This window comes from Pongo abelii, chromosome 1 (genome assembly GCF_028885655.2).
Source record: "Pongo abelii isolate AG06213 chromosome 1, NHGRI_mPonAbe1-v2.0_pri, whole genome shotgun sequence".
Taxonomy (NCBI): Eukaryota; Metazoa; Chordata; class Mammalia; order Primates; family Hominidae; genus Pongo; species Pongo abelii.
The window spans coordinates 226590700-226617480 of record NC_071985.2 but is presented as its reverse complement, the minus strand read 5'-3'; the positions used below and the strand labels follow the sequence as shown (position 1 = coordinate 226617480).

General features: G+C 53.7%; 1 protein-coding gene across 10 annotated transcripts in view; it reads left to right on the top strand.

The window, feature by feature from the left end:
- Positions 1 to 26781, top strand: part of CAMTA1 (calmodulin binding transcription activator 1) — a 979133-nt gene that overhangs the window by 824517 nt on the left and 127835 nt on the right. For all 10 annotated transcript variants that reach the window (XM_054557106.2, XM_054557095.2, XM_024253799.3 and 7 more), the window contains one exon: positions 24463 to 24616. In XM_054557106.2, coding sequence (XP_054413081.1) covers positions 24463 to 24616 — 154 coding nt within the window. The remainder of the gene's footprint in view (positions 1 to 24462; positions 24617 to 26781) is intronic.

Sequence of the window (26781 nt, the reverse complement as noted above, 5' to 3'; positions counted from 1 at the left end):
CTCAGTGTTTTGTAAATGTAAGAGATTATTATTCCCATTTACCACCCTTTTAAAAGGATGTTTTTCCTCCATTCAGCCAAATTTAACTTGGATGATGAAGAACCCAGCCTGGGCTTCCCCAGCTATAATTTTCCTGTTCCTTGTGCCTCTGAATATTAAAACACAAAGGCTCACATTGCTGAGAGAAACCAAAACAGCAGCCTATTAGAGGTGCCATTGCACAAACGGAATTCAAAGTGATATTTCAAGCAGGGCGTTCTGTTTATATAAACCTTGAGAGCACTTGATGAATGTCAGCAGAACTTTGAAATTAAAATCACTTCTTTTTTTCATACGCTGCTCACTCTGTTCTTGAGCCCACGTCTTGAGTAGTCGTGGAGGTTAAGAAAGCACTCAGGGTTTACCTTATACTGTTAGAAATGCTAAGAGATGAGGCAGGGAGGCATCCTAGATGCCTCCAAACCGGTCAGCCCAGGACTGCAAGGCGAAGGCCAAGTCTCTTAAAGCAACAGCCTCCAGGAGCGCTGTCCAGAGTGCTGAAAAGGAAGCCGGGCTTCGGGGGTGACTGGAGGGCATTTGGAAGGGGGTCCTTCTCCAGGGACACATTCCTGCTGCTCCCTAGAATCCTGAGGGGGAAGGGAGGGGGACCCTAGGGAGGCCAAGTCCCCTGTGTGAGCTGGAGGGAATGGAACACTAGCAGGCAGAGGGAGAAGCGTGACAGGGAGGAGAGACGGGGCTCCCCCACCAGAGTGACAACTGCAGTGGAAATGAAGAGGAGGGGTGAGAGCAGAAGCTGGAGGAACTGGCAAATAAAGTAATAAAACAGAGAGATATACCCTATGACAGCAGGGAGATAAATGGAGCAAGTTATACCAAGGGCTCATATTTGTGCAAATATTTGGGGCTCTATAAAATTAGGCTGTTTATTATAAATCTGTCTCCCAAGTAAGTCCTGCCAGTGCACAGGTGTCACCCGCAGGGAAGTTTTCCCTCTAAGGCACGGAGGGTTGAGCTCGTGGGGTAAAGTGTGGCTGCAACTGCTCTTTCTGTTCTATAAATAGCCCTTCCCGTGGGGGAAATGAGACTGCTGGGAGCCAAGAGAAGGAGCCAGGTTCGGCCACGGGATGCCTTGGTGGCCTTGACCTTCACTTCCAGCCAAGCGGCTGCTGGGGCTGTGCAGTGTCCCAGAATCAAGATGACTGACATACACGGTCGTGGCTGAGGAGTCTCTCAATCCTGTCTTTAAATATCAGGAGGGCTCTGCTGCCACGTTCTCTCTCCAGCTCAGCGGGGGAAGAGATGACAGAGCACAAAAGTGTAGCAGCAGAGAACCAGCTGAGACCGGAGGAGGACTTCAGGGCTCATCCACTCCTTTGAAAACTTTGAAAGTATAGACAACCCTCTGCCTGAAATGGCTCAAGGCAATTCTTCCTGGAACCAAGGGAAGGATCGGAAGACTTCGGGAGCTTGGGGAAATTCCCAGGAGAATTTGAGTCCTCTACCCTCAGGCTCTAGGGCCAGCATATCAGCAAAGCAAATAAGGCCTCAAAGCTGATGAGGTCCTCAATCTCAGAGCAGCCCCTTTCCCTGCTAAGCAGACACATAGACACCCAGGAAAGGACACAGCAGGGGTGCCAGATGTCTCAATGGTAGGGTCACCTGAAGGACTTTGGTCACGCACACCCACGCCCCCACCCCCATGCATACACATAAGGTCTAAGGTACTATTTCCAGAGGACTAGGATTCCTGTTCCTCAGAGGAATTTGCTCTTGGGTCCCCGATCTTCTTGATTGTGAAATAGTCCAGTGAATGGAGAATTGGGGTCCCCAACTTCCAAGAGCCCATTTCCTCAGCTCTAAGGTGGGGCTCATCACAATAAGGTTCTTAGGAGAATTCAACACAAGAAGCTACTCAAAGCCTGCAGCCCAAGGCCTGGCACAGATCGACATTAGTTCTTAGCATGCTCTGGACAAGAAGTCACCCCTGTACCATGCACACAGTGGGAGCTCCTGAATTACCCAGATGGACTTGAGTCTGCTTCTAAGATGTGGTGCTCCCACAGCAGCCTGGGCAGGTTCCATGGGGGCCATCATCATACCTTCATCCCTTTTTGTCATTTTGGCCGGCCTTGATCACATCACACTGGCACATCATCTGTCTTCTTCACCTCGACCCTGAGGACAGGGACTCTCTCTTCTTCCATCTCCATATCTCTAGTGCCTGTAACTCAAGAAGGTGTTAGCTGAGTGGTCAGTGGAGAGCTGGCATCTCAGCCTATATCACCTCCGAAGCCAGACCAGATTCCACCCTGTGCCAAGCCTCAGCAGCTCCCCACCCAGGAGAACCACTTTCTAGGATCGGGAGGCCCTCTTTTCCCAATTCTGTGCTCACCCCCCTTTATCCTGCTTTGTGTGCGGCTCCAGGCTCGCAACTCTGCACCTTTGGAAAAGACACCAGCTTTCTCCCTGGCTTGGGGCCTCTGCCCCAAAGACTGACTCTGTACTGTTTATTGTCTCCCTCATTTTCAAAGCTTTGGCTGGAGATTTGGCTCCTTGGGCCGGTTCCGATGATATTTTACAGTGCCTTCTTAATTTACTGCCTTTTTATGACTATAGTAAAAGGCCACACATCAGGGAAGGCCATCAAACAGGAAGAAACATCCCCTCTCCTTGTCAGCTCAAGTTGAGCATTGTAATTTACATGAAAACCTTGTGGCGTAGGGTGTTTACCTCCCATGGAACCAGTTTCTTCTCCCATTATGAGAATGAGATAACTAAAAACTTCCCTGTTCCTTTGATATTGAATTAGGTTAACTCAGCCCAATTGCAAATGCCAGTTTGAAGGCTGTTATGTCATTTGGATTTCAATGTAGAGCCATCCTTTTTTTTTTTTTTTTTTTTTTTATCCAGAAATGCTTTATTCTTGTCTCTTATCCTGATCCCAAATTAGACATAGGGAAGGGAACTAAGGGATTTATTCACATTTGTCCAGAAAATTTGCATCTCAAACAGAAATTTTAAGGAGGCCAGGGCCAGGGAGGCAGCTGAGGCTGTGTGGCTTCCCCTAAGTCAACAGGCTTCACAGTTCACCCAATGTGAGAGAGGGAAAGCATGAAGAGGAAAGTATGAGACCCAGTTCATAGCAGGAAAACTACAGTCCAACTTCTCTCCACCTGCCATCTACCATCACCACGGAGCCTTGCCATGGCAAGCTATTCCTGCCCCTAGGGAGAGAAACCCCAACTCAAATTGGCCTAAGCAATGCAGAATGTATTCTGTCACCTACGCGGAAAGCCAGAGGGAGTGCAAACTGCAGGGTCAGCCTATTCAGGGGTTCAGCCATGTCACCAGCCAACTCTGCCATCTTGAGTGCTGGCTTCATGTGCCCCCTGGGAGCCAGGTGACTGCAGCCCAGGTTCACATGACACATAGCAGGTGTCACAAGGAAGAAGAGTGAGATGTTCTGCAGCTCCTACCAGTGAAAAACCCTCTCCTGGAAACCTTCACACTTCTCTTACCTCATGAGCCAGAATGGGGTCACATACCCATTCCTAAATATTCCCTTATGAGGAGGATGAGAGAACAATTGGCCAATGAGATTCACTCGCCACTGCCCCTTGCCAAACACACACAATGACAAAATTGAGGAGAAATTGATTTTTTTTTTTTTTGAGATGGAGTCTCGCTCTGTCGCACAGGCTGGAGTGCAGTGGCACGATCTCGGCTCATTGCAACCTCCGCCTCCTGGGTTCAAGCGATTCTCATGCCCCAGCCTCCTGAGTAGCTGGGATTACAGGCAAATGCAACCACACTCAGCTAATTTTTGTATTTTTAGTAGAGACGGAGTTTCACCGTGATGGCCAGGCTGGTCTTGAACTCCTAGGCTCAAGTGATCCGCCTGCCTCGGGAGAAATGAATTTTGATGGGGAATAAATGCTGTGCAGACGATGCATGTGATGCTGTCATTAAATGTTGCACACATTCAAAGCAATGTATATGTACACAGGCAAAAGTAACAAGAAAATGGGCCCTCCCAGAATAGACCAGAACTAGACCCAGGCCTTTGAATTTCCCTCTAAGGACAGGCTCACTCTTCTCCATCCTTGCTGGAGTCTTGAAAGTTGAACATTGTGGTACCAGGAGAGTGAGTGGAACGTGGGGCCACTCTGGAGCCCAGTGATTCTCAAACAGGGGTGATTTTACTCCCCAAGGACATTTAGCAATGTCTGAAGACAATTTTTTGTCATCACCCTTCGAGTAATTTAGTCGTGGAGGCCAGATATGCTGCTGAGCATCCTCTAATACACAGCACAGCCCCACAACAAAGAATTATACAGCCCCAAGTGTCTACAGTTGTGAGGCTGAGAAACCTCATGGAAGCCTAGCTTTCATCCAGGATACTCCCATGATGCTTTGCCCCCTGGGAAAGGGAGAGAGGAGGTGGCTTACCAACAAGATGTGACTGGAAGCTGGAGAACACAGAACCAGTCTTCACCCCTCCTTCCCTTCTCTCACAGAACTTTCCTTTACCTCTGGCAAAACAAAGAAAAAGAGAGAGAGAGAATATATTCTATGCTGCCTTGTTCTGCATGAGTATCTTACTGGAAGGCTGTCAGCATTTGGAGAGCAGGGCCCAGTTCCACCATGTCTGTATCCGCCCAGCACTCACAGAGCAGGTACCTCATAAATGTGGGTTAGAAGGAGGGAGGAGAGAGGGAGTTGGAGGAGAGGTCTGGGACTGAATAGAGAAGCTATGATTTAGAGGCAGGCAAGGCCCCGAGGCAAATTTTGGCTGGGGCTGAGATCAGCTGGTTCTTAGCTGGGGAACAAAGACCATTCAAGAGTGGGTCAGCGAGATCAAAGGTTTAGCTCGAAAAATTGAACCTGACAGTTCAGACCAAGCCAGAAGGTCCTTTGACAAGAGAAGCAGGGAGGAGGTGTTGGAGGAGGCAGCCCTGAGGACAGGTGCAGGATGCATGGGGCCAGAGCAGGTAGAAGCAGGAGAGAGAGAGAGAGAGAGAGAGAGAGAGAGAGAGAGAGAGAGAGAGGGAAAGGCCGTAGGGTCAGGAGAGTAATCCATCAATGTTCCGTCCAGTGCTGGGAAGAGCAGGGCCCAACAGTGGAGAAAAGGCCAGGACCTTGAGAGGCATTGCACCCTGATTAGGGGCTGGTGAACTGGAGGGAGCAGGCAGGGGTCCAGCCAGGAAAAGAGGTCCTCTCATAGGGGCGACTGGAGGGAGGCTGCCACAGAAGAGGGGTCACTGGCCCAAGAGAGCCAAGGGCTCTGGGAGGACCCCCCATGGTGGGTGCTGGAGAGCCCCTGAGCCCTTTTATTTCACAGTGACAGGCCACAGCCGGAATACGTTGTCACTGTCACCTGGCTATGTCAGAATTTTCACCAGGGGCTGTGGTCTGGGATGCCAGGAATTTTCCCTTGGCTCCTGAGACATTTGCTAAGCCAGGCGCCAGCTGGAGAAGGTGGCAGGAGAGGCTAAGAATCGTGCCTCGGTGCTAACCTCTGATATTCAAATTCCTGGAAGCCCTGGTGCACCTTGTCCTGGCAGTGCAGCTCGGTAGAGGTACTCCCCTCAAAGTTAATAAGAAACTAAGAAATTAATTTCCTGTCAGGTGCCTCTGCCCAGCAGTGGCAGCCCAACACTCTGCGTCATTGGGAGTGTACTTAAATCACAAGGAACGTTATAACAAGGGGGCTGGGGAGGTGCCAGGTGCAGTGCTGGCCCTTCTGGAAGTTTCCTGGAAGAGGGATGGAGACGTCTGTGCAATCCGAAGCAGGTCAGGGGTGCCATCAACACAGCCTGGCCCTGGGACCATTGATTCCAAGAAGGTCACTTTGGTTTTCACTTGACCATGGTTTGTTGCAAAATTCCTGGCACCAGCTCAGCTCGGCCACGTCTCGGCTCCCTGGCGCCTCTAGAGAGAATGAATATGCTAAAGACAGTGAGGCGTCTTCTCAGGGTGACCGCGTGTGACCTTGTAATCGCGTCAAATCTTTAGTTCTGCAGAAACAACTGTCAGATCAGGAGTTAGTTACCTCCAAAGACAAAAACCAAAAACCGAAACAGTGACCTTGTTCTTTCTGTTCATGACCCTGGAGGTATGGGGGGGCAGGAGGAAGCGGAGATTGGTTTTGCTCATTAACTCATTATCAGTGACTGAGCAGCTACTCATGGCTGAGAACTTGTTGGGTGCCCTCCATTACACTTCCCTTAATCCTTTCAATGGATTTCGATATCCTCAGGTAGATGGGAGGATCCCCATTTTACCTGGGAGGGATACAAGGCCAAGAGGGGTTAAGTAACTTGCCCAAGATCACACAGCGTTTGAAGTGGCCAAGGTGAAATTTGAGCGAAGGCCTGATTCCACTCCACATCCGAGTTCTTTCCATCACCTGGCTGCAGGCAGGATAACAGATTGGTGTACTCTTTCTGTCTTATTTGAATTCCAAAGTTAATATCCACTATTGAAAACAGCTGACTTCATTATGACCCATCATTGACTCCTTTCTTCAACAAATAACCAGCAAAACAGAGCGTTCTTTCGGAGTAAGCCTTCCACCACCTGAACTTTGACAACTTTCTCCCTAATGGGTTTCTCCCTAATGGGTTTCTCCCTGTGAGTGTTTGATCTTGGCCACCAGCATGAGCCTATCCTGGTGATCTCAAAATGCGGAGGTTTTTCTTCTGTTGAGAGATTGAATCTTCTGTTCCATGTGGAGGCTTATTCAACATTAAAGTGTTCTTGAACCATTTCATTTATTCAACAAATATTTTCCAAGCCCAGCTCTGGGCCAGGTGCCAGGCTCGAGGTTGAGCAAGCCAGACAGACGTGGAGCCGCCATCATGGAACTCGGCCCTCACTGGCCGTTGTCCTTGGCTCTCCAGGCTGAATCTCTTTGCTTTCTTGTTTCACGGCTGTTTTCCTGAATGCTCCCTGTGAGCCCAAGTCTGTCCTGAGGTCTTTGTCCCTATTCCCTGTGCCTGAAGCCTTTCCTCTCCCAGAGCTCCCCACAGCTCGCTTCTTTTTATCATCTCAGATACAGCTAAAGGTTCCATTCTCAGAGGCCTTCTCAAGCTCCCTGGCTAAATTCTCCACCCACCCCCATTTTTTATGCTCATACCACCTCACGCCATCCAGAACCACCTTATTCTTTATTCCAATGTTTATAGCTCGTCTCTTCCATGCTCTTTGAGGGCAGAGTCTTAGATTTGGTCACAGTAGACCCCAAACGTAGGCCAGTCCCTGGTATCTTGTGGTTCTTGAGAGCTAATCTGTTGAATGGATGAATGGATGAATGAATGAGGGAATTAATGAACACCCTGCAAAGCAAGTGCCACAGTTACCCCTACTCTATAGAAGAGGAAACTGTTCCTCTAAAAGGCTGAGAATCCCACTTCAGAGCTCCCTGCAGGAGAGTGGGTGAGCTGGGACCCCAGTCATTTCAGGTTAACTGAAGGGAAAGCCTGACTTCCCATCAGCTCCACACACTGAGTCTTTTCTCCTAGAAATGAAGGAAGCACAAAGAAGTCACTAAGAAGGCACCTCGCCCTCAAGCATCTGAAACCCTCAATTGGAAGTTTGACTGCAACCTCTGCCTCCTGGGTTCAAGGGATTCTGCCTCAGCCCCCCAAGTATCTGGGACTACAGGCATGCGCCACCACACCCAGCTAATTCTGTATTTTCAGTAGAGATGGGATTTCACCACATTGGCCAGGCTGGTCTCAAACTCCTGACCTCAGGTGTTCCGCCCGCCTCGGCCTCCCAAGGTACTGGGATTACAGAAGTTCTTTTTCAACATTGCCTTTTAGATCCCCTTTCCCATCAGCTTCCTCCAAAGGAGCTGCTGGCTTGATTTACCTGCAGCCACCGCAATTAATTGCTGTCCCCTGGTAGCTAACGTCTCTTAACAGCTCCATAGCAACAGTGGTTTCCAAATGCCAGAAAGTGTTTTTACCAAGGGGACTCTATCCTCGACACAAAATAGAACATTTTGAGTGAAATTTAAACACAGTTTTTGAACGGTGCTGTTCTGATTTCTTCACACTTCACAAATGCTTTCTTTGCAAACATGGGTGTCCCAGTTACCCTGGGCTGGTGCCAAGGCCCTCAGCCCAGCTTCTGTTTTCTCAGCTTCAGGCAGCCGTGGTAAGACCTAAAAACAAACAGGGAGTGAGCGCTGTGGGTCTCCCCGCTAAGGGGTTGCATTGCGCCTGTGCGTGCCTGTGCAGAGATGAGGACCACAGTTTGTCTCCCACACCAGCAGTGATCAATTGGTAATGACAACGCAGAACCCTGCCTATGAGATTTCTGGGACCCCATCTGAGCTTAGTAGGAAAGAGTGCCACCCGCTATGGTTTACGTGCAGAATTCCAAGGGCCAAGATGGGGAGTAGGGATTTGTGTATGAGTGGTTGGTTGGAACAAATCATCCTGGTATACCACTGCTCCCACAGGTGGAAACAGAGAAACTGGGTTAAAATGAAGACTCCAGTAAATTCGCATGAAGTACCCAGAAAGGCCCTTGCCATGTCCTTCACTCTGCCTTGGTGACAGTGGAAGAGATGAAGGGAGAGGGTGATGGGTGGGTGGTGGGTGTGCTGGCCACCGACTGGCACAGCCCCCAGCACAGGGGCTGTCTCTAGTGACCGATCCAGGATGAGTGTCCCCATTCAGATGCAGTCAACCCACCACTGATTCAACCAACACTTGCTGACTGCCTATCAGAGAATACATTTCCTTCTGATGCACACTCTGCTCTCAGGAAGCCTGGGGTCCAGAGAAGGAATGGAGGTGCCAGCCAGCCTGAAGATCAGTGGAAAGGGTGGGGCTGGCCGATGCTGCATGAGAGACACAGAGGGCTGTCAGGGGAGTCCCAAAGGGAATGAAATTATTTTGGTTGGAAGGATAAAGGGAGGCTGCAAGGACAGTGTGACGTTGGAGCTGGGTCTTGACAAGTAGGTGGAATGTGGAGAGATTCCAGGCCTTGGGAACAGCGTGGGCAGGGCCAGTGGCAGAGCAGGCTGAGTGGTCTGGTTGACTGAGCCAAGAGGGGTGAGAAGGGTGCATGAGAGGTGGATCCGGCCGATCATGGAGGCCCTTGGGATCAGGAGTGGGGTTGCATTCACAGGAAATGGGGAGCCGGGAAAGGTTAGCAGTGGATGACATCATCAGAGCTGGGACTTGGGAAGATGGCTCTGAGAGTTGGATGGGAGTGCCTGGCTCAAAGGCAGACCAGTCAGGAGGCTGATGCCAAGGAGCATGGGGAAGGCAGTGAGGGGAGACTGGGGTGGTGGCCTCAGGGGCCAAGAGGAAAGCAGGACGCCTTCCCGTCTCTCCCCTCCTTCAGCTGTGCTGGCATTAGCAGCGCCTCAGACTTGGTGGCCATGGAGTCACAGTGGCAGGACTGCTCTGTGGCCTGATTCTGCCCCCACTGGGCTGACAGGGTCTTGTCCTCTAAGCAGGATGCTTAGAGTTGCCCCTGCCCTGAGGAAGCTGGATGAAGCCGGGCCTTTCTGTCGCATCATCTGAAGAGGAGTGAGTGGGGTTGCCAGCTCCCTGCTAGCACAGATGCCCACCCCACCGTTGTCTTCAGCATCTGCCAGGAGAGGGACAGTTTGAGGCAGTGTCGGGATTCACGAGCTTGCTCTCCTCTGCCATTTGCAATGGGCTGGCATAGGGCAGGCTCACTGCTTGGCTCCAGCCAGCGGCTTCAGGATGTGGTGATGAAGATGGGGTCTGGATGGGCGTCGGTATTCACGATGTCGAGCCCCACTGGTCTAGGGGACCAGTTGGCGCTTCCTGCAAAGGCTTGTGCTCTGGGAAGGGCCTGGCCTGCCGAAGCAGCTCTGCAGAGGGGCCAGCCCCAGACTCGCCTATGTCATTAGTACAGCAGGTCCCGTTATTACCCAAGGAGGCTTTACAGGTTATCAGCGAGCTCCAGGAGCCGCTGGAGAAAGGAAGAAGATAAAGAGGGATTTAAAAAGAAAATAACAAAAAGAAAAACTGTATTTCCTAATCCAAACCTTGCCCTGCAGTGGCTTTGTTAACCCCCAGTCACTCCTTCAAGACATAAACTGTTGAGAGCCACAATTACTTCAGTGATTACATGTTATCTTGTCCTACCAAGGTATTAAAGAGGAACTGGGAAACACATTAAAAAAACATACAGCCCAATTTAATCATGATTCCCTCTAAAACAATTCCTGGAATCTCACCATTACAGTTGCCAGAGCATAAAAATCCTATAGATGCTTGATGGACCGGGCACAATTCATCCTCTGCTGCCTCCACAGCCAGCCCATTTGTCAGTCAAGGGAGAGCTTTGGGGTTTAGGTCTTTAACAGGATTGAGTGCAGGGCCTCCCCAGGTGCTCCTCTGGAGCAGAAGAAGGGTGGCCCTGTCCCAACCTCCCAGACTTCCCTGCTTGGAGCACCTGCCCTGCCATCACCAGGGCCATCACCAGCGTCTTCCACCAGGAAGACGCTAAACAGAAAGCCCACCAAACATCTCGGGACCCTACTCATAGTCAAGGTGGTGAAGAAGTTTGCTGGCCGGGAAGCAGCCTTGTTCTGAATGCCACTTGTGGTGAACAGCAACCAGCTCTGCTTTTCTGCAAATTCTCTCTGCAAAGCGAGGGAGGTGTAATCATTTGCCTCAGAAGGTTCTGAACATCAGGAAGACGCAAAGCTGAGAGACAGCAGAGGGTGGGGGTCGGGTGCAGCTCCCTGTCCTCACTCTCTCCCTGTCTGCTGCGTGACGTTTGACTCAGAGTCTCTCTTGCTTCAGTTTTCCCAATTGGAGATGGAAGGGGGTTGATAAGTTGGCCTGGACGATCCCTAAGTTTCCTCCCACCTTCAGTATTCTTTGTTTCAAGAGGAGTAAGCAGAAGGGTTTAGGAGACCCCTGACTTGCAGGACCCTGGAGGATCTTTCATGCACAAATTAAAATTCGTAAAGCATCCAGGAAGAGGACAGTACTTACTAGAGAAGGAGCTGGAGGCACTGGAGCTCCTCAAGGGCTTGCAGGTCACTTGATGCCTGTATCATCTGGATGAGGACTAGAAGTGATCCCATTGGCCCAAGGGACTCCTACCTATCCAATGTGGCAGGATGGGGATGGGGTGTCCGTCTCTTTAATTCATGGAGAGTTATGGGATATTTTTCAGGAAAATGGAGCTTTGTTTTCTTCCAGAGTTTGGAAGATAATCAAGAATTGTCTCAGAGATCCTGTTTTTATGATTGGACAAGAATGGCTGGTGTTTAGCTCATCATCTGTTGGAGATCATGATGCTTCCTCGATGTTTGAAAAGAATTTAACTTTACCTAGATGGGCTCCTATCTCAAAGAATTACGCTTCCCAAATAAGCAATATCTGAATTAATTTGATGTTGCTCCACATGGAAGTTCCATACGATCTTAGGGAAACTTTGTCCTTAGCAATAGTGTGAGATGACATAACACTGGTTAGAGAGGTCAGTCAGAATAATACCTGGCCATTCTGAAGGTTTCCCATGCCGTGGGCACTGTTCAAATGCTGTATCTTGTTTAGTCTTCACAACCACCTCAGGGAGCAGGCACTACTGTTCTCTCCATTGTATGGATGAGAAAACTAAGGCACAGAGATGTGATTGCCCAAAGCTCGCAGCTAGGAGGTAGCAGAACCCAGACTTTAACCTAAGGCAGTTGTCTCTGGAGCACACGCTCTCTACCACTCTGCTTCCTCAGCATCAGATAGACCTGGGCTTAAGGGGCAGGGCTTGGATGGACTACTTAATTCCTTACGTTTTAGATTCTTTATGTGTAAAGCAGATGGGGCCATAACCAGTTCTACCTTGTGAGGTTGTAGTGAGGATTAAACAAGCTAAGTCCTGGGAAGTCGTTAGCACCCAGCACCCGGAGCATACAGGTCTGAAGAAATGCTAGTTCTCAACAATCATAGTGGTGGGGGTTATTGACACCAGAGGATCATCTGAATTGTGTGGTGGGAAGAGTGACTGGTTTAGCCAAAAGAAGACGTGATCGTTTTTTAGGAATTAAGGCTCATGGGTGATGCAACAAAAAACTCGACTTGAACTGACTTTGGGGGAAGAGGGGATTTGGGGGTTGGAGCTGCTGAAAAGTCTTGAGGTGTGCTGGCCTGTGTTCCATCAGTGGCATCGAGGCTTTGTGTCTTCTCTCCTCAGCCCTTCTCCTCGTACCAGCTCCCTTCTCCGTCTCCATGTGCTGGCAAGAGATGGCTTCCAGGAGCACTAGATTTCATTCTCCCAGGTTTGAGTCCAGCAGGAAAGAGCACCCCTGCCTCCAAGTGGCTCCAGCCAAAGCCTAGTGATTAGCACTGATTGGCTCTGGTGGAGCCATGGGTCTCTCTCTGAGCCAATCAATGTGGCCCAAAGAATGCGGCTTGGCCAGCCCGAGTGACAAGCTCCACCCCTGGACTGAGTTGGAGAGGTGGCTGGATTGCTAAAGAAAACTTGGAAACTCTTATCAAAAGAGCTAGTGCACCAGAGTTGTGTCCAGCTCAGCCTCCCATGAGCCACGTGGCTGTGAGCAGATCATGTAGCACCTCTCAGTCCAGCAGGGATGGTGGCACATGCCCAACTTCCTCCAGAGCTATGGAGGGGAGCAGATGGGCAGGAAAGGCTCCAGAGCACATCAGTCACTCTAGAGATGCCTCAATGACTGTTTGCTGCCATGGTCATCTGATGGGCTTGATTCACTGCCTAATGGGGCACAGTTCTGAGCAGGCACACCAGCTCTGGGAGAAGTAGTGGGGCGCACGTGCTTGGAGAGGATGGAAAAGGCAGGGGAGGGCAGCAGGCCTGGCTTCCAGCCATCCGGGAGGACATGGCCAGTCTAGGCTGCAGGCAGGACCTCTTTGAGGCTGGTGAGGAGGCCATGTGGCTATGGATTTAGCTCCTGAGAGGGACAGGAGGTCAGAGGTATGGTGACTGCAGCCCTCTGAGACCTGATTGCCCGGCATCTGTGCTGTTCCACCCTCTGTCTCTGCTGGGCCAGGGCTGCATGCCCTGAGGAGGACCTTTTCCCTACAGGAGTTCCCTGTGCCCCTGCAAAAGGCCCATGACTTCTTGTCCCAGGGGTGGTCAGAGCAATTCTTGCAGCATCGCTAATAAATCAAAAATTAGTTCAAGGTGAGAGCAGGAGACAAACAGGACAGGACACCAACCAACAATCTCATCCAAGCTCAGGCTCTGCCAACTGCAGGACGCCAGCAGCCTGCATCCCTCACAGGTCCCTGGCAAGAGAGAGAAGGATGGTTGGACGCTGAACAGTCCAGCTGACACTCGCAGCCCCGGATTCCACCCTGGTGGGGGCACCAGCCATCATGGTGTCTCCTGGATTTGGGGGTCCCAAGGAGAGATGGCCCCCAGCGTCCCGATCTCTTGCACAACTCCTTATGGATCAGCCATCCGGGAACTAATGTCACCCATTTTAGAAAAAGCTCTTTATATTTTTCAGCCCATGTCGCCTTGGAATAATGAGTCTCTTACATTGACTGCCCGCTGTGTAGTTTGATTGTACTAAAATTACCTCCCTGAGCTCCAGAGTGGGAGAACCCATATTCTTAGCATTCATGGATCTAGAGTTAGAAGCAACTTTCACCTCTTCTCCCCTTTCTGAAGACTCGAATCACATTTCCTCTCCACTTTTATCTTTCTGGACCAGAAAGCCCTTATCTTCGTTTTCCTGGAGCTGCCTGCCCCTCCTCAGTTGGTGCTCCCTCACTCCTGCACTCACTAGTTCAGACCGAGCTCTGCAGCAAAGACGCCTCGGCCATTTTGTCTCCAGTTCCCAGGTTGTGCCCTCCTCTCCAGGCTGGGCCCTTTCTGGTCCCTGCAACAACTGCGGACCAGTGGCTTCCGTGGATCCTGGGAGGTCCTCTCTCAGGGGGTCTGGCAATGGCAGCTCGGGCTGCCAGCCTCCGTTGCCAATTTGCTTTACTCATCCTGAGCCTGCTGCCCCGGCACGTCACTGCCCTGAGATACATCTGTAGCTCCCATACCCTCTGACACTGGCTCTTTTTCGTTACTCATTAAAATTTAGTGTCATCTGCAAACGTGGAGATTTTATCGGACATGTCTTCCCCCGGGTCATTTGTAATGATTTTAAATAAGGCCAGCCCCGGCCCCCACGCACATGTGCTGTTGGGCAGCCAGGTCTTGCTGCGCAACGAAAAGTCCTCCCCTCCCGGGCAGCGCCCCTCCAGGATGGCTTGACCCCCCTCGCAGCCTTTGGGTGGGACTGTTTCAGAGGCTTCTGGAAAGTGCAGGCAGACGGGACCCTCTGTCCCCTCTGGAGGTACATGCATCTTTATCTGCTCAGTGAGAGTGGAGAACTCCCTTCGTCCAGCATTCTCTGAGTGTCTAGGATGTGCCCAGGATTGTGCCAGGCCTGATCTCCCACCATAAATGTGTTTTTCCTACACTACCTTTGGGCTAAAGGAGGAAGGGCAAGCCAGCCCCTGAGCCGGCATGGTTCCCGGAACCCCGCACCAGGTGGAAATTGTTTAACTATATTCCCATGACTGGAAAATTCTGGTAATTGTGTAATAACAACAGCAGCAGCACTCAGCAATTACCCAGGGTTTTTCATCTTCAGACCACTTTACCCACATTAACTAATTAAGTCTCCCAGCCTCCCTCCAAAGCAGGCAAGGGCTGCCGGCCTGACTCCTGCTGGCGCACAGGCTTCACGTAATGAGGGCAGCCATGAGAAGGTGCTGCAGGTCCCCCAAGGGCAGCCTACCTCTGCCCTCGCTTGTAGGCCCTCTGAACCCCTTGCCAGGCATTGCTCTGAATCCCCCAGCCCTGCTGAGCACTGGCAAGGAAGCGGGGAGGTGTTCTGTGTGCCTGCCACACTCGGCCACAGTGGGGATCCCTAGGCCCAGCACAGATTGCAGGACTGAGCCCCCAGAAGAGCACAGTTGACTACTGACCCTGCCTATTACTGGGGGCACCAGGGCCCCTCTTTCAGTTCCTACTCCCTCCCTTCTCTCTCTTTTTGCTTATCCTTTAATAGCTCCCAACTTTGGGAACCTAGATCTGTACCCCAGTTACCGGGTGCTCAGCTCCAGGGTCCCTAAATGCTGTTCCCCACTCCCCTGCACACCCCACAGAGGGTGTTCTAACTACTGTGGGCCCTTGATATGGAGACAGGGACATCTGCAGCCTCGGTCCTGCCCTGAGGAGCTTACAGACCAGCCAGGAGCCTTCCAGCCACATCCTTGGTCCTACCAGCTCCCCACACCTCATATGACCTAGCCAGGCTCCCTGGACCTACTTTTGCTCTGGCATAGACATGAACTGAGCTGCTGCTGCCCGAGGCACTGAGGCTGAGTGCACAGCCCTCCCATGAAACGTCCAGTGAGCCCCACAGAGCCCGGGGCAGTGGCCTGGAGGTGTGAGATCATGGCTTCAAGCAGGGCTGGCACCCAGAGACTCAGCCCTCAAAGGCAGTCTCCTTTCTGTAAACGAGGATAGCAATAGCACTTGCACCTGTGGGTTGTAGAACTTGAATGTGGAGCCTGAGACACAGCTGACACTCAGCAAGCGATCTCTGAAAACAGAAATGCCCACTGGGAGGTGTGTGCTGTGGGTCCAGGCATGCTCCCGCCCCTGAGTGGCCGTGGAATGCCACAGTACTATGCACTGGAGCCATCAGAGGCAGGAAAGAGAGACCCAAGGAGACAGCAGCCTCCAGGGGCCGACAGATCCTAGGAGACCTGAGCAGCAGGCACCCGCGTGCCCTGGCCCTTCTCAGGGAGCATCCTTCTTGTGCTTCTGTCCATCCTCCAGGCCTGTCTGATCCTCCCCCTGCCTTCTGGCCACCCTCAGTGGGTGACAGTGGGGATAGAACCCAAGCCTGCCAAGGCCTTCATGATCAGCCTCCTTTCTAGTGGAACCATCGTCCCACCTCACACCTTTACCCAGAGCAGAGGACAGGGGCCCAGCTACCTGGGGCAGCCAGAAGGTGGGCAAGAGCATTTTGCTCAGTCCTGCAGCCTAGTGACACCACAGCCCTGTGCCACCCAGTGTTGCCCTCTATCCCTTCCCTAATAAACCCTGCCCTTCTCCCTGCCAGCCTTGCATACCCGTTTCACAGGCTCCTACCCTCGTTGTTCATTAAGCATCCAGGTGCAGGGAAGGCTGTGCCTCTGACGAAGAGGCTTATGGGACATTCGGATACGTATAAATGGTGCTAATGTGACAAATGCAAAGATTGAAGGAGCTTGTGACGCAGACAATGCTGCTTCCTCACCCGTCTCCTTCCTATCCGTCTGGCGGCACACAGGCCCGCCCCCCGCGCCCCCAGCGGCAAGTGGGGAGGTGTGTGGCACTATTACATGCTATTATGACTTTCTGGGTAATGTATACATTTTCACTATCACACAGCCTCTCTCCTTCATTTTTCATGAGAACTGGCACGAGATTAATGACTGAGCCCCAGAAGAAACGGAACGCCATGCCACTCTGATTTATTGACCACTTAGCGTTGATGAAGCTGCAAACAAGAGTCAAACAGATGTTGCAACTGCATTTTTCTTTATCAAAACCAACAGCTTTTTGCATTTTTAACCACTTCTTGCATCACTGCCCTGCTTACTCCACAGAAAGGGGTCCTGGCTCCAGGCCTCCTCCTCCTCAGTGGAGATGGAGGAGCCGAGGCCAGGGCGGTGGGACCCTGCTGCCTGACACCCATTGGCCCAGGATCCACCCCTGGAAGCGGCCAGGAAAAGGATGTGAGATCCCCAAGGCTCTTGCTGTGGGTGACTTGAGTCCCCTCCGTGGGTCTCTGGGGAAGAGCTCACTGCTGCATCCTCAACCAACTCCAAGGGCTGATTGCACACACCCAGGGGTGGGCTCAGCACGCGGGAGGTGCAGAGCTCAGCTCCCCTCTGCAGCCTGGAGCACCTCCCCCACCTCCACCTCATGCCCATTTACTAGGCAGTGTCAGTGGCCTTACACATGAGCGCTGCTGGGGGCCAGGCCCGTCCTGAGCCCTCTGCCTGCCTCACCCCCTCCTGGCAAGGTTCAGGCCAGCACTAAAGGGCCTGCTTAACACAGAGCAAGCATTCTCTGCAGAACGTTCTTAGCCTCTCCTGTGCTTTTGGAGGAAAGGCCCTCAGCTTGTCCCCTGTCCTCTCTTTGTCCCTGCGGTTTGGGTGAAAGATGCCATCTAGAAAAGGTTCTAAAAGAGACTGACTCTACCTCAGGCTCCCGGGAGGTGCCCTTCCACCACCTTCAGCCTGAGAGTCCTGTGCCTGACAGGGCCCTAGGAGTCTGGAACCAGGGAGATCAGCAGCTCCAAATGCATTTCCAGGAGGCACAGCTGGGTTAAGGGACAAGCTGAACTTGCCTCGGAGAGGGAGAGCTGCAGAGGGGCAGAGAGCTCGTGGACCCCCTCAGATGCCACTGCTCCTGGGCCCCTTCTGAGGGAGTGGACCCCCTCCTCTTCCAGCCCATGCCTGGGGTGGACACCGACTCCTTCCCCACACCTCAGTCTCTGTCTGTCCCTCTAGAAGACATGCCTGGGGGTTCTCCAGGGTTGGTCCTGAGACACTGAGTCTCCAGAGAGGAGACAGCCACCTCTGCACCAGCTCCCCCAGCCAAGGCCAGGTGCCCCCTGGCAGGCTTGTTGGCCCGTGTGCTGGAGCAGCTTGGCGGCACCCTGCTATGCCCCCGGTTTTCAGTAAGTAGGATGGAGCCCCTGCCATGTGGCTGCCCCGCAGACAGAGTCCCAGCCATCCGGAGCTCACACTTGTGGCCAGGAAAACAGGCCAAACCCGAGTAGTAATTGAGCGGAAACTGAGAGATTAGTGCTGCAAAGACAGCGAGGCGGGAGCCAGGCAGGGTGGGCACTGTTGTCAACGGGGTTGCTGAATGAGGTTTCCACAAGGAAGTGACTTGGGACCGATGTGGCATGGAGCGCGGCAGCCAGAGACCACAGCCCAGGGAGAGAAGCGGCAGATCTGGGGAATGGGGTGGCGGGAGCCAGGTGCATGAGGCAGGCAGCAGCCAGCAAGAAGCACAGGTGGCCTGGCCTGGAACCGTGGCAGGAGTGTGGGCTTGATCTCAGTGCCAAGGAGCCATCCGGAACAGCCCGACCACGCCTGCTGCTGTTTGATGGATGGGTTGGGGAAGAGAAGAGCAGACGTGAGGACGCCCGGGAGGAGGGCGCACTCCCACGCGCGCAGGAGAGCAAGTGGAGGCTCGGACTTGGTGGTTGCAGGCAGGGGGTAAATGGGAGGATCAGGCTTCCTGGGGTGGGAGAAATGGCAGAACTGGGTGATCGACTGGCCGTTGAGGGAGACGGAGGGAAAATGAGAGGATGACTCCTGGGTTCCAGACCTGGGCAGCTGTGGGAAGCCTGGAGGGGCCAAGTGTGCTGAGCAGGAGGTCAGGAGGCGAGGTCGGCCATGGGAAGTCATGGGGATTTTGAGGCCTTCGAGGGGTGCCGTCAACAGCCAGGTAGGCAAGAGAGGAGAGGTGGGCTGGAGAGGGAAATCTGGGCGTCCTGGGAATCTGGTGAGTGTGAGGTCAGGACACTGGATGAGGCCACTAAAAGGGAGAGAGGGAAAGAGGGAGAAAGAGAGCAGGAGAGAGGGAGGCCAGAGCCCCAGGCTGGACGCTGGTGGAGGAAGGGCCTCTGTACACAGCAAGAGGAGAGATGGGACAGGCTGGGGCTGCCGGAGGAGGAAGGGGGCTCTAAGCAGCAGAACTGCCCGCTGGAGGCTTAACTCTGCTCACCCTCTCAGGAAGCACGTCAGGGCTTTGTTCCGTCTGGGTTTGGTTTTGATGGTGGTTGGTGGTGGTAGAGCGGGGCCTCTGTCTGTCCTGACGGCATTCCAGCTGTTCCGAGGCCTGACCCTGCTCCTTGCAGCAGCCCCAGTGAGAAAGAGGCGCAGCTTCCATGCTTATGGGTGAGGAGCCTGAGGCACCAAGAGGGAGGAGGGATCCCCTAGTCCACGGCTCTTCCAGAAGGCTGTGGAGCTTCTCTGAGACTTTTACTTATCCTTGGCTTCCCCTACCACCACCACAGTCACAGACCATGCCACGGGGCTCCCTCTCCCCAGCCTTTGACACTCACCAGGCCTCCGGGAAAGCAAGGGCTCATCTCCAAAGGTCACGCTTACTTTGGGGGGGTGACCCCTAGCATCTCTCGTGAAAACTCTATAGCCCAGGGAGGGGCTTCTCCACAAGCTCTTCTTCCCTCCCTGAACCCACAAAGCCTGACAGAGTGGTGAACCCCACGGAAACATCAGGGCAGCCTGGGCAAGACAAAGGCAACTTCACTCCACAACTGTCCAGAATCAAGAATCCGGGCCGGGCGTGGTGGCTCACGCCTGTAATCCCAGCACTTTGGAAGGCCAAGGCAGGCAGATCATGAGGTCAGGAGATCGAGACTATCCTGGCTGACACGGTGAAACCCCGTCTCTACTAAAAAATACAAAAAAATTAGCTGGGCGTGGTGGCAGGCGCCTGTAGTCCCAGCTACTCGGGAGGCTGAGGCAGGAGAATGGCATGAACCCGGGAGGCGGAGGTTGCAGTGGGCCGAGATCGCACCACTGCACTCCAGCCTGGGGGACAGAGCAAGACTCCGTCTCAAAAAAAAAAAAAAAAAAAAAAAAAAATCCAGGGCCCTAGCGGGGTCTGTCCCCTGCCGTGACTCTCAGATCCAGACCCAACCCGGGCATTCCTGCAGGCCGCCCTGCTGAGCTGGTCCACCTGAGCCCATCTCACCACCAGCAAAGCATCTCAGCAAGGACTCTGACACCGTTATGAGCACTCCATGAAACTGATACATTAGGACTCCAAGCTAATATATTTTTCTGCCAAAAACACCCAATAAAATGTACAACTAATGAATAAAATTGCAACATTGCCAAGAAGCAATGTGTGCCCCGAATTTCCAAAATACCTCCATCAGTCCGTGTCTGAAAACCAGCCCCATGCCAGGAAATCGTTACTACTCAACTCTGGGCATTCCAGGGGCAAGAGCTCCAGGCCCTGGGATGGAAACCGGGAAGCTGCCTGCTCCTGCATCTCGTGAGCCTCCACTTGGTCTCCTGGACCTGCCAGGGGCTGGGACACTCTGCTAATTGTATCAAAACAAGGGAGAAAGGCAAGGCCCAGCATGGAGGCTCCTGGGAAGGGACCCCCCACCCCCGGTGTTGGGCAGGTGCCCTAAGTTGAAAGGGGTAGATCTAGATGCTACAATCCCTACGTTTGTAGTTACTGAAGTGGGATCCACTGACCATTGGATCTGTGAGCCCTTGAATTGAAGTGTTGATGTGCCTTGGGGTATGTTGGAGGATGGGGTGGGTATCCACTGCCTGTGTCAGGCTCTCAAAGAGATCTCATACCCAGAAAAGATGAAGAACCAGCCTTGCATTGTATCTTACCTTCCTAGCAACAACCTGTGTTTAGAAAGGCTTCCCGGCCGGGTGCAGTGGCTCACGCCTGTAATCCCAGCACTTTAGGAGGCCAAGGTGGGTGGATCACCTGAGGTCAGGAGTTCAAGACCAGCCTGGCCAACGTGGTGAAACCCCATCTCTACTAAAAATTAGCCGGGCACGGTGGCAGACGCCTGTAATCCCAGCTGCTCGGGAGGCTGAGGCAGGAGAATTGCTTGAACTCAGGAGGCAGAGGTTGCAGTGAGCCGAGATCACGCCATTGCACTCCAGCCTGGGCAACAAGAGTGAAACTCCATCTCAAAAAAAAAAAAAAAGTTAGAAAGAAAGGCTTCCCTGCCCTTTGTAGACCCGGAAAACTGAAGCCAGATGTCAGGAGAACACAGGTCTAGGGAGGGCACAAGCAGGAGGTCAGAATTCAGCCTAATTTGATTCTACAAACCTGAAATAAGCACCGGTGATTGTTGGACTGTCATAGCTGCAAGGCATTGTCCCTGAGGTTGAGGAAATAAAGTTGATGTTCAGACAATTAAAACACAAAGCCAAATGCCATCCTACTATGGTATAGGCAGAGAGGGAATCAGGGAAGTCTTCCTGGAAGAGGAGGGGATCCTGGTGTCTGACCTCAAAGAATAGGTGGAGGCTGGTTATGCAGATGGAGGCTGAGGCCTGCAGGCAGAGCTTCCTGAGATAGCAGCTTTTGGGGTGCTCTCGTGCAGGAACTCCACGGTTTGGGTTCATGGTGAGAGAGGGCCTTTGCCCCACAAGACCCTGCCTGCCTGCCCACCACCTTGGCCTCCCACGGGTCCCAGGTGCCCAGGCTGTGCTCAGCGCGACTGTGGGGCACGACGCGGCAGCCCTTTCCTCTCCCAGGCGTCTGGCATCTCCACTCCCTCCTGCAGGGCTGGGCTTCTGCTCCAGGGGCCAGGATCAGAGGCAGCCCTGGGTGGCCTGCTGGCCCCTGCAGCCCTTTGGTCTTTACTCATCTTGCTCAGCAGCTGGCATTGCTGCCTGGCCATGCCCAGGCACAGGCAGGAGCCCTCAGCCCAGACGCAGTCTCTGGGAGGCCAGCATGTTGGTCTGTAGGAAGAACACGGGGCAAGGACACAGTGAATCACCCCGTCTCTCCGCCGTTACCCCCTCCATGCAAAGGGCATAGCAGATCTACCCAACCCACCTCTTGGGCATACTGCAAGAATGAAGTGAAATGGAGATGAGACAGTACTTAGGCCAAGCAAAAAGAGAGGCCAGCGGGCGGATGTCTTGGCAGGACCCGAACCTGGAGTCAGAGCCCTAGCTTCCAGCTCAGACTGTGCCCTGCTGGCACATAGCTTTGGGCAATCACAACTTCTTAGTGCTACAGGCATCTCTCTATAGACAGAGGGCACCCTGCCCTGCCCTACCCTGCCCAGCCTGCCTCCTTGGCTAGCAGGGGCACCAAATAAGATAATGGCTGGAAAGTGCTTTGAAAAGAATAAAGTGCTGCGCTTATGTCAGGGATTATCATGATTATTAAGGAGCATGATTACCGCAATCCAGACAAGCTGCCATTAAGGAGAAGGCTCCTGTTCGTGTTGATTGAGTTTCCTGGTTAACTGAGCGTTGGCGGAAAAAATCTGTTTAATTATGCCAGTCTCCTTTCTTACATTGGTCATGGTGTGGTCTTGAGTCTTTATTTATTCATGGATTGATTGATTCATATATTCATATATGACTCTTTCCCTGACAACATTCAAAAAAGCAGCTGCAGACCCAGCTCTCTCCTGCCTGGAGTCCTGCCTGTCCCAGGACTCATGGTTGAGTCTCAGTCTATCAGCTGGGGAAAGCAGAGGGGAAAGCAGCTTTTCCTCTGTCAGGAGGAAAAGCACAGAATGAGGCCTCCCACGTGGCTTTTTCCATTGTTCCCTGCAGCGTCTGATATCCTGCCATGTTTCCTTAGGACAATGCAAGAAAAAAATGGTTCAGGCCAGGCGCGGGGGCTCACACAGGTAATCCCAGCAGTTTGGGAGGCCGAGGAAGGCAGATCACCTGAGGTCGGGAGTTCAAGACCAGCCTGACCAATATGGTGAAACCCCGTCTCTACTAAAAATACAAAAATTAGCCGGGCTGTGGTGGCGTGCACGTGTAATCCCAGCTACTCAGGAGGCTGAGGCGGGAGAATTGCTTAAACCTGGGAGGTGGAGGTTGCAGTGAGCCGATATTGCGCCACTGCACTCCAGCCTAGGTGACACAGCAAGACCCTGTCTAAAGGAAAAAAAAAGGTTCAAGAAATACCCTCTGACTGAAATGGGAGGGTGTAGCTAGGTTTTTCTGGCTTATCCAGATGCATCTAGAAAGTGACAGGATTGCTTTTTTTTTTTTTTTTTTTTTAAACAAACTTGTCAGTATTGTTGTGGCCAGATAAGCAGCGCTGCCTTCTGGGGGGACCATGAGAAAGCCACCAAAGGCCCCATGCTCATCCCAGGGACACTGCTGCCTCACAAAGGCCCCTGGGCACGTCCTATCCAAGCTCAGGGGGCAGAAAGCGACAGAGGACATTCTTAATGAGATGTGACGGGAGGGGGCTGACTATTAAATGGAACTGATTTGAGACAAACTGGGCCTTTTTTTTTGAGACAGAGTCTCACTCTGTTGCCCAGGCTGGAGTGCAGGGCGCGATCTCGGCTCACTGCAAGCTCTGCCCCCCAGATTCATGCCATTCTCCTGCCTCAGCCTCTCGAGTCGCTGGGACTACAGGCGCCCACCACCACGCCCGGCTAATTTTTTTTGTATTTTTTAGTAGAGATGGGGTTTCACCGTGTTAGCCAGGATGGTCTCGATCTTCTGACCTCGTGATCTGCCTGCCTCGGCCTCCCAAAGTCCTGGGATTATAGGCATGAGCCACCACGCCTGGCCCAAACTGGGCCTTTTAGGTCTTCAGACTGAGAGATCTTTCCCAGGATACCTGGTGGGCAGCTGGTGCCCAGAACTTTGGGAAACTCCACCCCAGAAACCAACAAGAAAGAGTGGACGAGCTGGACGGGGTGACAGAAGAGCTCTTCCAGGGAGGAGTTTCCAGAGATTCTGGGCACCAGCTGCCCCCTGGGTATTGCTTAGATGGAAAGTGCCAGCTGGGTGCGGTGGCTCACGCCTGTCATCGCAGCAGTTTGGGAGGCTGAGGCGGGAGGATTATTTGAACCCAGGAGTTCACGACCAGCCTGGCCAATATAGTGAGACCCCATCTGTACAAAATATACAAAAATTAGCCAGGCGTGGTGGCGTGTGCCTGTAGTCCCAGCCTCAGGAGGCTGAAGTGGGAGGATCACTTGAGCTCGGGATGCAGAGGTTGCAGTGAACCAAGATCACGCCACTGCACTCCAACCTGGACAATGGAGTGAGACCCTGTCTAAAGAAAAAAAGAGAAAGTGCTTCATTGCGGGGCTGTTTGTCAGGGGAGAAGACCACGGCTGAAGGCAGAGGGGCTCCAGCCCTCAGCAGGAGGAGCCTTAAGCTCTAGGAGCTCCTTTTCCCCTTGGGGAGAAGCAGGTGACCATGCCTGTGTTGGGGGCATCCCGCAAGCTGTGAGGGGGAAACGCGTGTTAGGCGTGAAGGAGGGAGAGGGCAGTGGTTGTGGTGTGAGGTCAGGGATGTTGGGCTGGAGGGAATTTGACCTCATGCCCGTGGTTCCCAGTTACACACATATTGGCTTATGTGTAGGTCAGAGTTTCTCAACGAGGGGTGATCTTGCCCCCCAGGGGACACTAGGCAATGTCTGAAGACTTTTCCAGGGGTCACAGCTGGAGGGGGAGGGGCCTAATGACATCTAGTGGGTAGAGGCCAGTGAGTCTGCTAATATCCCACGTGCACCGGACAAGCCCCCACCACAGAACCATCTGGCTGCAACCGTCAGCAGTGTGAGGTCAAGAGAGCTCGGTGTCTGGGGCCTCAGTCTCTGCCTGCACCTGTGGGGTTGGGGGCGGCCCGGACCCTGGCGGGCTCCATGCCACCCTCATGCTGCCAGTCTCTGCTCTCCCCACAGAACCCCGACATCGTCCTGGTGCACTACCTGAACGTGCCGGCCATCGAGGACTGCGGCAAGCCTTGCGGCCCCATCCTCTGTTCCATCAATACCGACAAGAAGGAGTGGGCGAAATGGACGAAAGAAGAGCTCATCGGGCAGCTGAAACCCATGTGTGAGTGGCGCCCCCACGCTGGGAACCAGGCTGGCATCAACCAGTGGGGCCAGGAAGGTCCTCTGTGGCCTTGGGGATGCGGGTCTGGAGCCCCATCTGGCTGGAATGACAGTGGCACCGTTAGCTTAGCTTTTGCCCCACCTTTACTTGGCCCCTTGTAAGCTCCCTATACAACAGCCAGGGCACAAAATGCCAGGCCCACGTGACAGATGAAAAGAGTGAGGTTTGGAGACACAGAGCATGTAGAGGAAGGAGCAGGCCAAGAGTGGGCCAGGACTGGGTCTCCGGGGCCACAGACAGGAGTGGAGGCTGGCTGGGGAGGGAAAGTGTGGAACAGGGGAGGGGTGGCGGGAGCGGACCCTGCCTCCTGCCTTGCCCGTGCACGCGGGATCTGGGCTTAGCCACCGCCTCCTGGACTCAGGGCCCGCCTCGGCTCCCAGGCTGGGTGGCAAATAGATGATGGTAATTGAGCTGGATTTCATTTTGTCAGCAAAGTGGTGCTTTCTGAAGCATCTGTCAGGTGCAAATCGCAGAATGCAAAACACCGAGTGAGGCTGGGAAGCTGGGGCTGCTCCGTACTTTGTTGCGGTGGCCACAGCTCCCGGCAGCCACTGGCGGCTCTCAGTGGCTTCTCCTGCTCCTGTTCAGCGGGGCTCGGGAAAAACAAACACGGGTCTGGGGCTTTCCTGACCCAAGAAGAGCATGGGGGCTGTTTAGTGCTGGACATGTAGCCCATGGGGTTCAGGGCCATTGATGGCTAGGGCTCAGCGCAAGGACTTGCCATCAGCAGGGCCTGAGGGGGCGGGACAGTGGCTCACTCAGAAGCAGAACTGTCCCTGGAGCTGGGCTGGAGGGAGGAAGCAGCTGTTGGTCACCATATACAGCGGGGGGACTGAAATATTCTTTCTGCGGCTGGGAGGAAAGGTGAGGGTCCTGTGCCTGGGAGGGTCCAGGCTGAGGCTACGGGCACCTGCAGTGATGCTAATCCTGAGAGTCCCCTGGGTGCTTGGATTTAGGGATCTGCTCCCAGCCTCAAGGTTGGGGATGAGGGTCAGGAGGGACAGAGGGGTCTGTGTGGCAAGGGAGGCCCCCCAGTGGGTGACAGCCCTGCCCGCCAAGGGCAGGACCACAAGACTGAGCTTCCTCACGTGTCGTCCTTTGAGCCAAGTACCCTGTGGGGAGGCTTGGACCAGGCTGGCTTCAGTGCTCCTGCCTGGAACCTCGAGGCAGGCAGCCCAGGGACCTCCTGAGCTCAGGCCACACCCAGTGGCAACCTTCTTAACTGCGGCCCTGACCACATCCCTCCCCGCTTAAAACCACTCAATGCCCATTCAATGCCCAAGCTCCTGAGCACAGCCTAAAGCCCCCTCACCCCCAGCCCCTGGCCTCTGCAGGACTCTGCGCCCTTTCCACCTGTTGTAGTCCCTGCTCCCCAGAGCCTGCTGCCTCTCTGCCTGCCCCTCTCCCTGCCTCTGCCTGCTCACCCCGCCCGTCCCTCAGCTCTCAGCCTCTCCACAGGCTCTCTCACCACCCAGCTGGGCCTTCACACCCCTGTGCCCTGGCCTCCTCGAGCCCCCACAGGGGAGATGTCAGCCTCCCACGCTTCATCAGGAGGGGCCTCGTGAGCCTCTTCAAAATGCTGCCGAGCACCGGGAAGCATGGGGAAATGGCACAGCTACCCTTGGGAAGCACTCTGGCTCTCCGCACAGTGCTGGGCATGCACAGGGCTCTCCGCACAGTGCTGGGCGTGCACAGGGCTCTCCGCACAGTGCTGGGCGTGCACAGGGCGCTGGAAATAGCCCTGGAATGGTGGAGGGGAAGGGACCTGCCCAGGGGCCTGAGCAGTGGACAGAAGCTGCAGCGTCCTGGCTCTGGGAGTCGGGGCTGCTGAGTGGCACCTTCCCAAGGGCAGGCCAGAGGCTAGGAGTCTGGGGCACCGGTGCTGGGGGCCCTGCTGTCAGACCCGCCTGCCTGCCCTTCCTACTCAGTACCTAGGGGGCACCTCACTATGCAGGGCTGACACCGGACACTGGGTCCTGCCTAGACCCCACCCCAGGGAGCCTACTGATACTTCCTCTGCCGCAGGGCCTCAGCGGGGCCAGCGCTATGACTGCTGATCAGGAACGCTGGTGCCCCCTGGCCAGGCCGGTAGAAAGAGTCAGGGC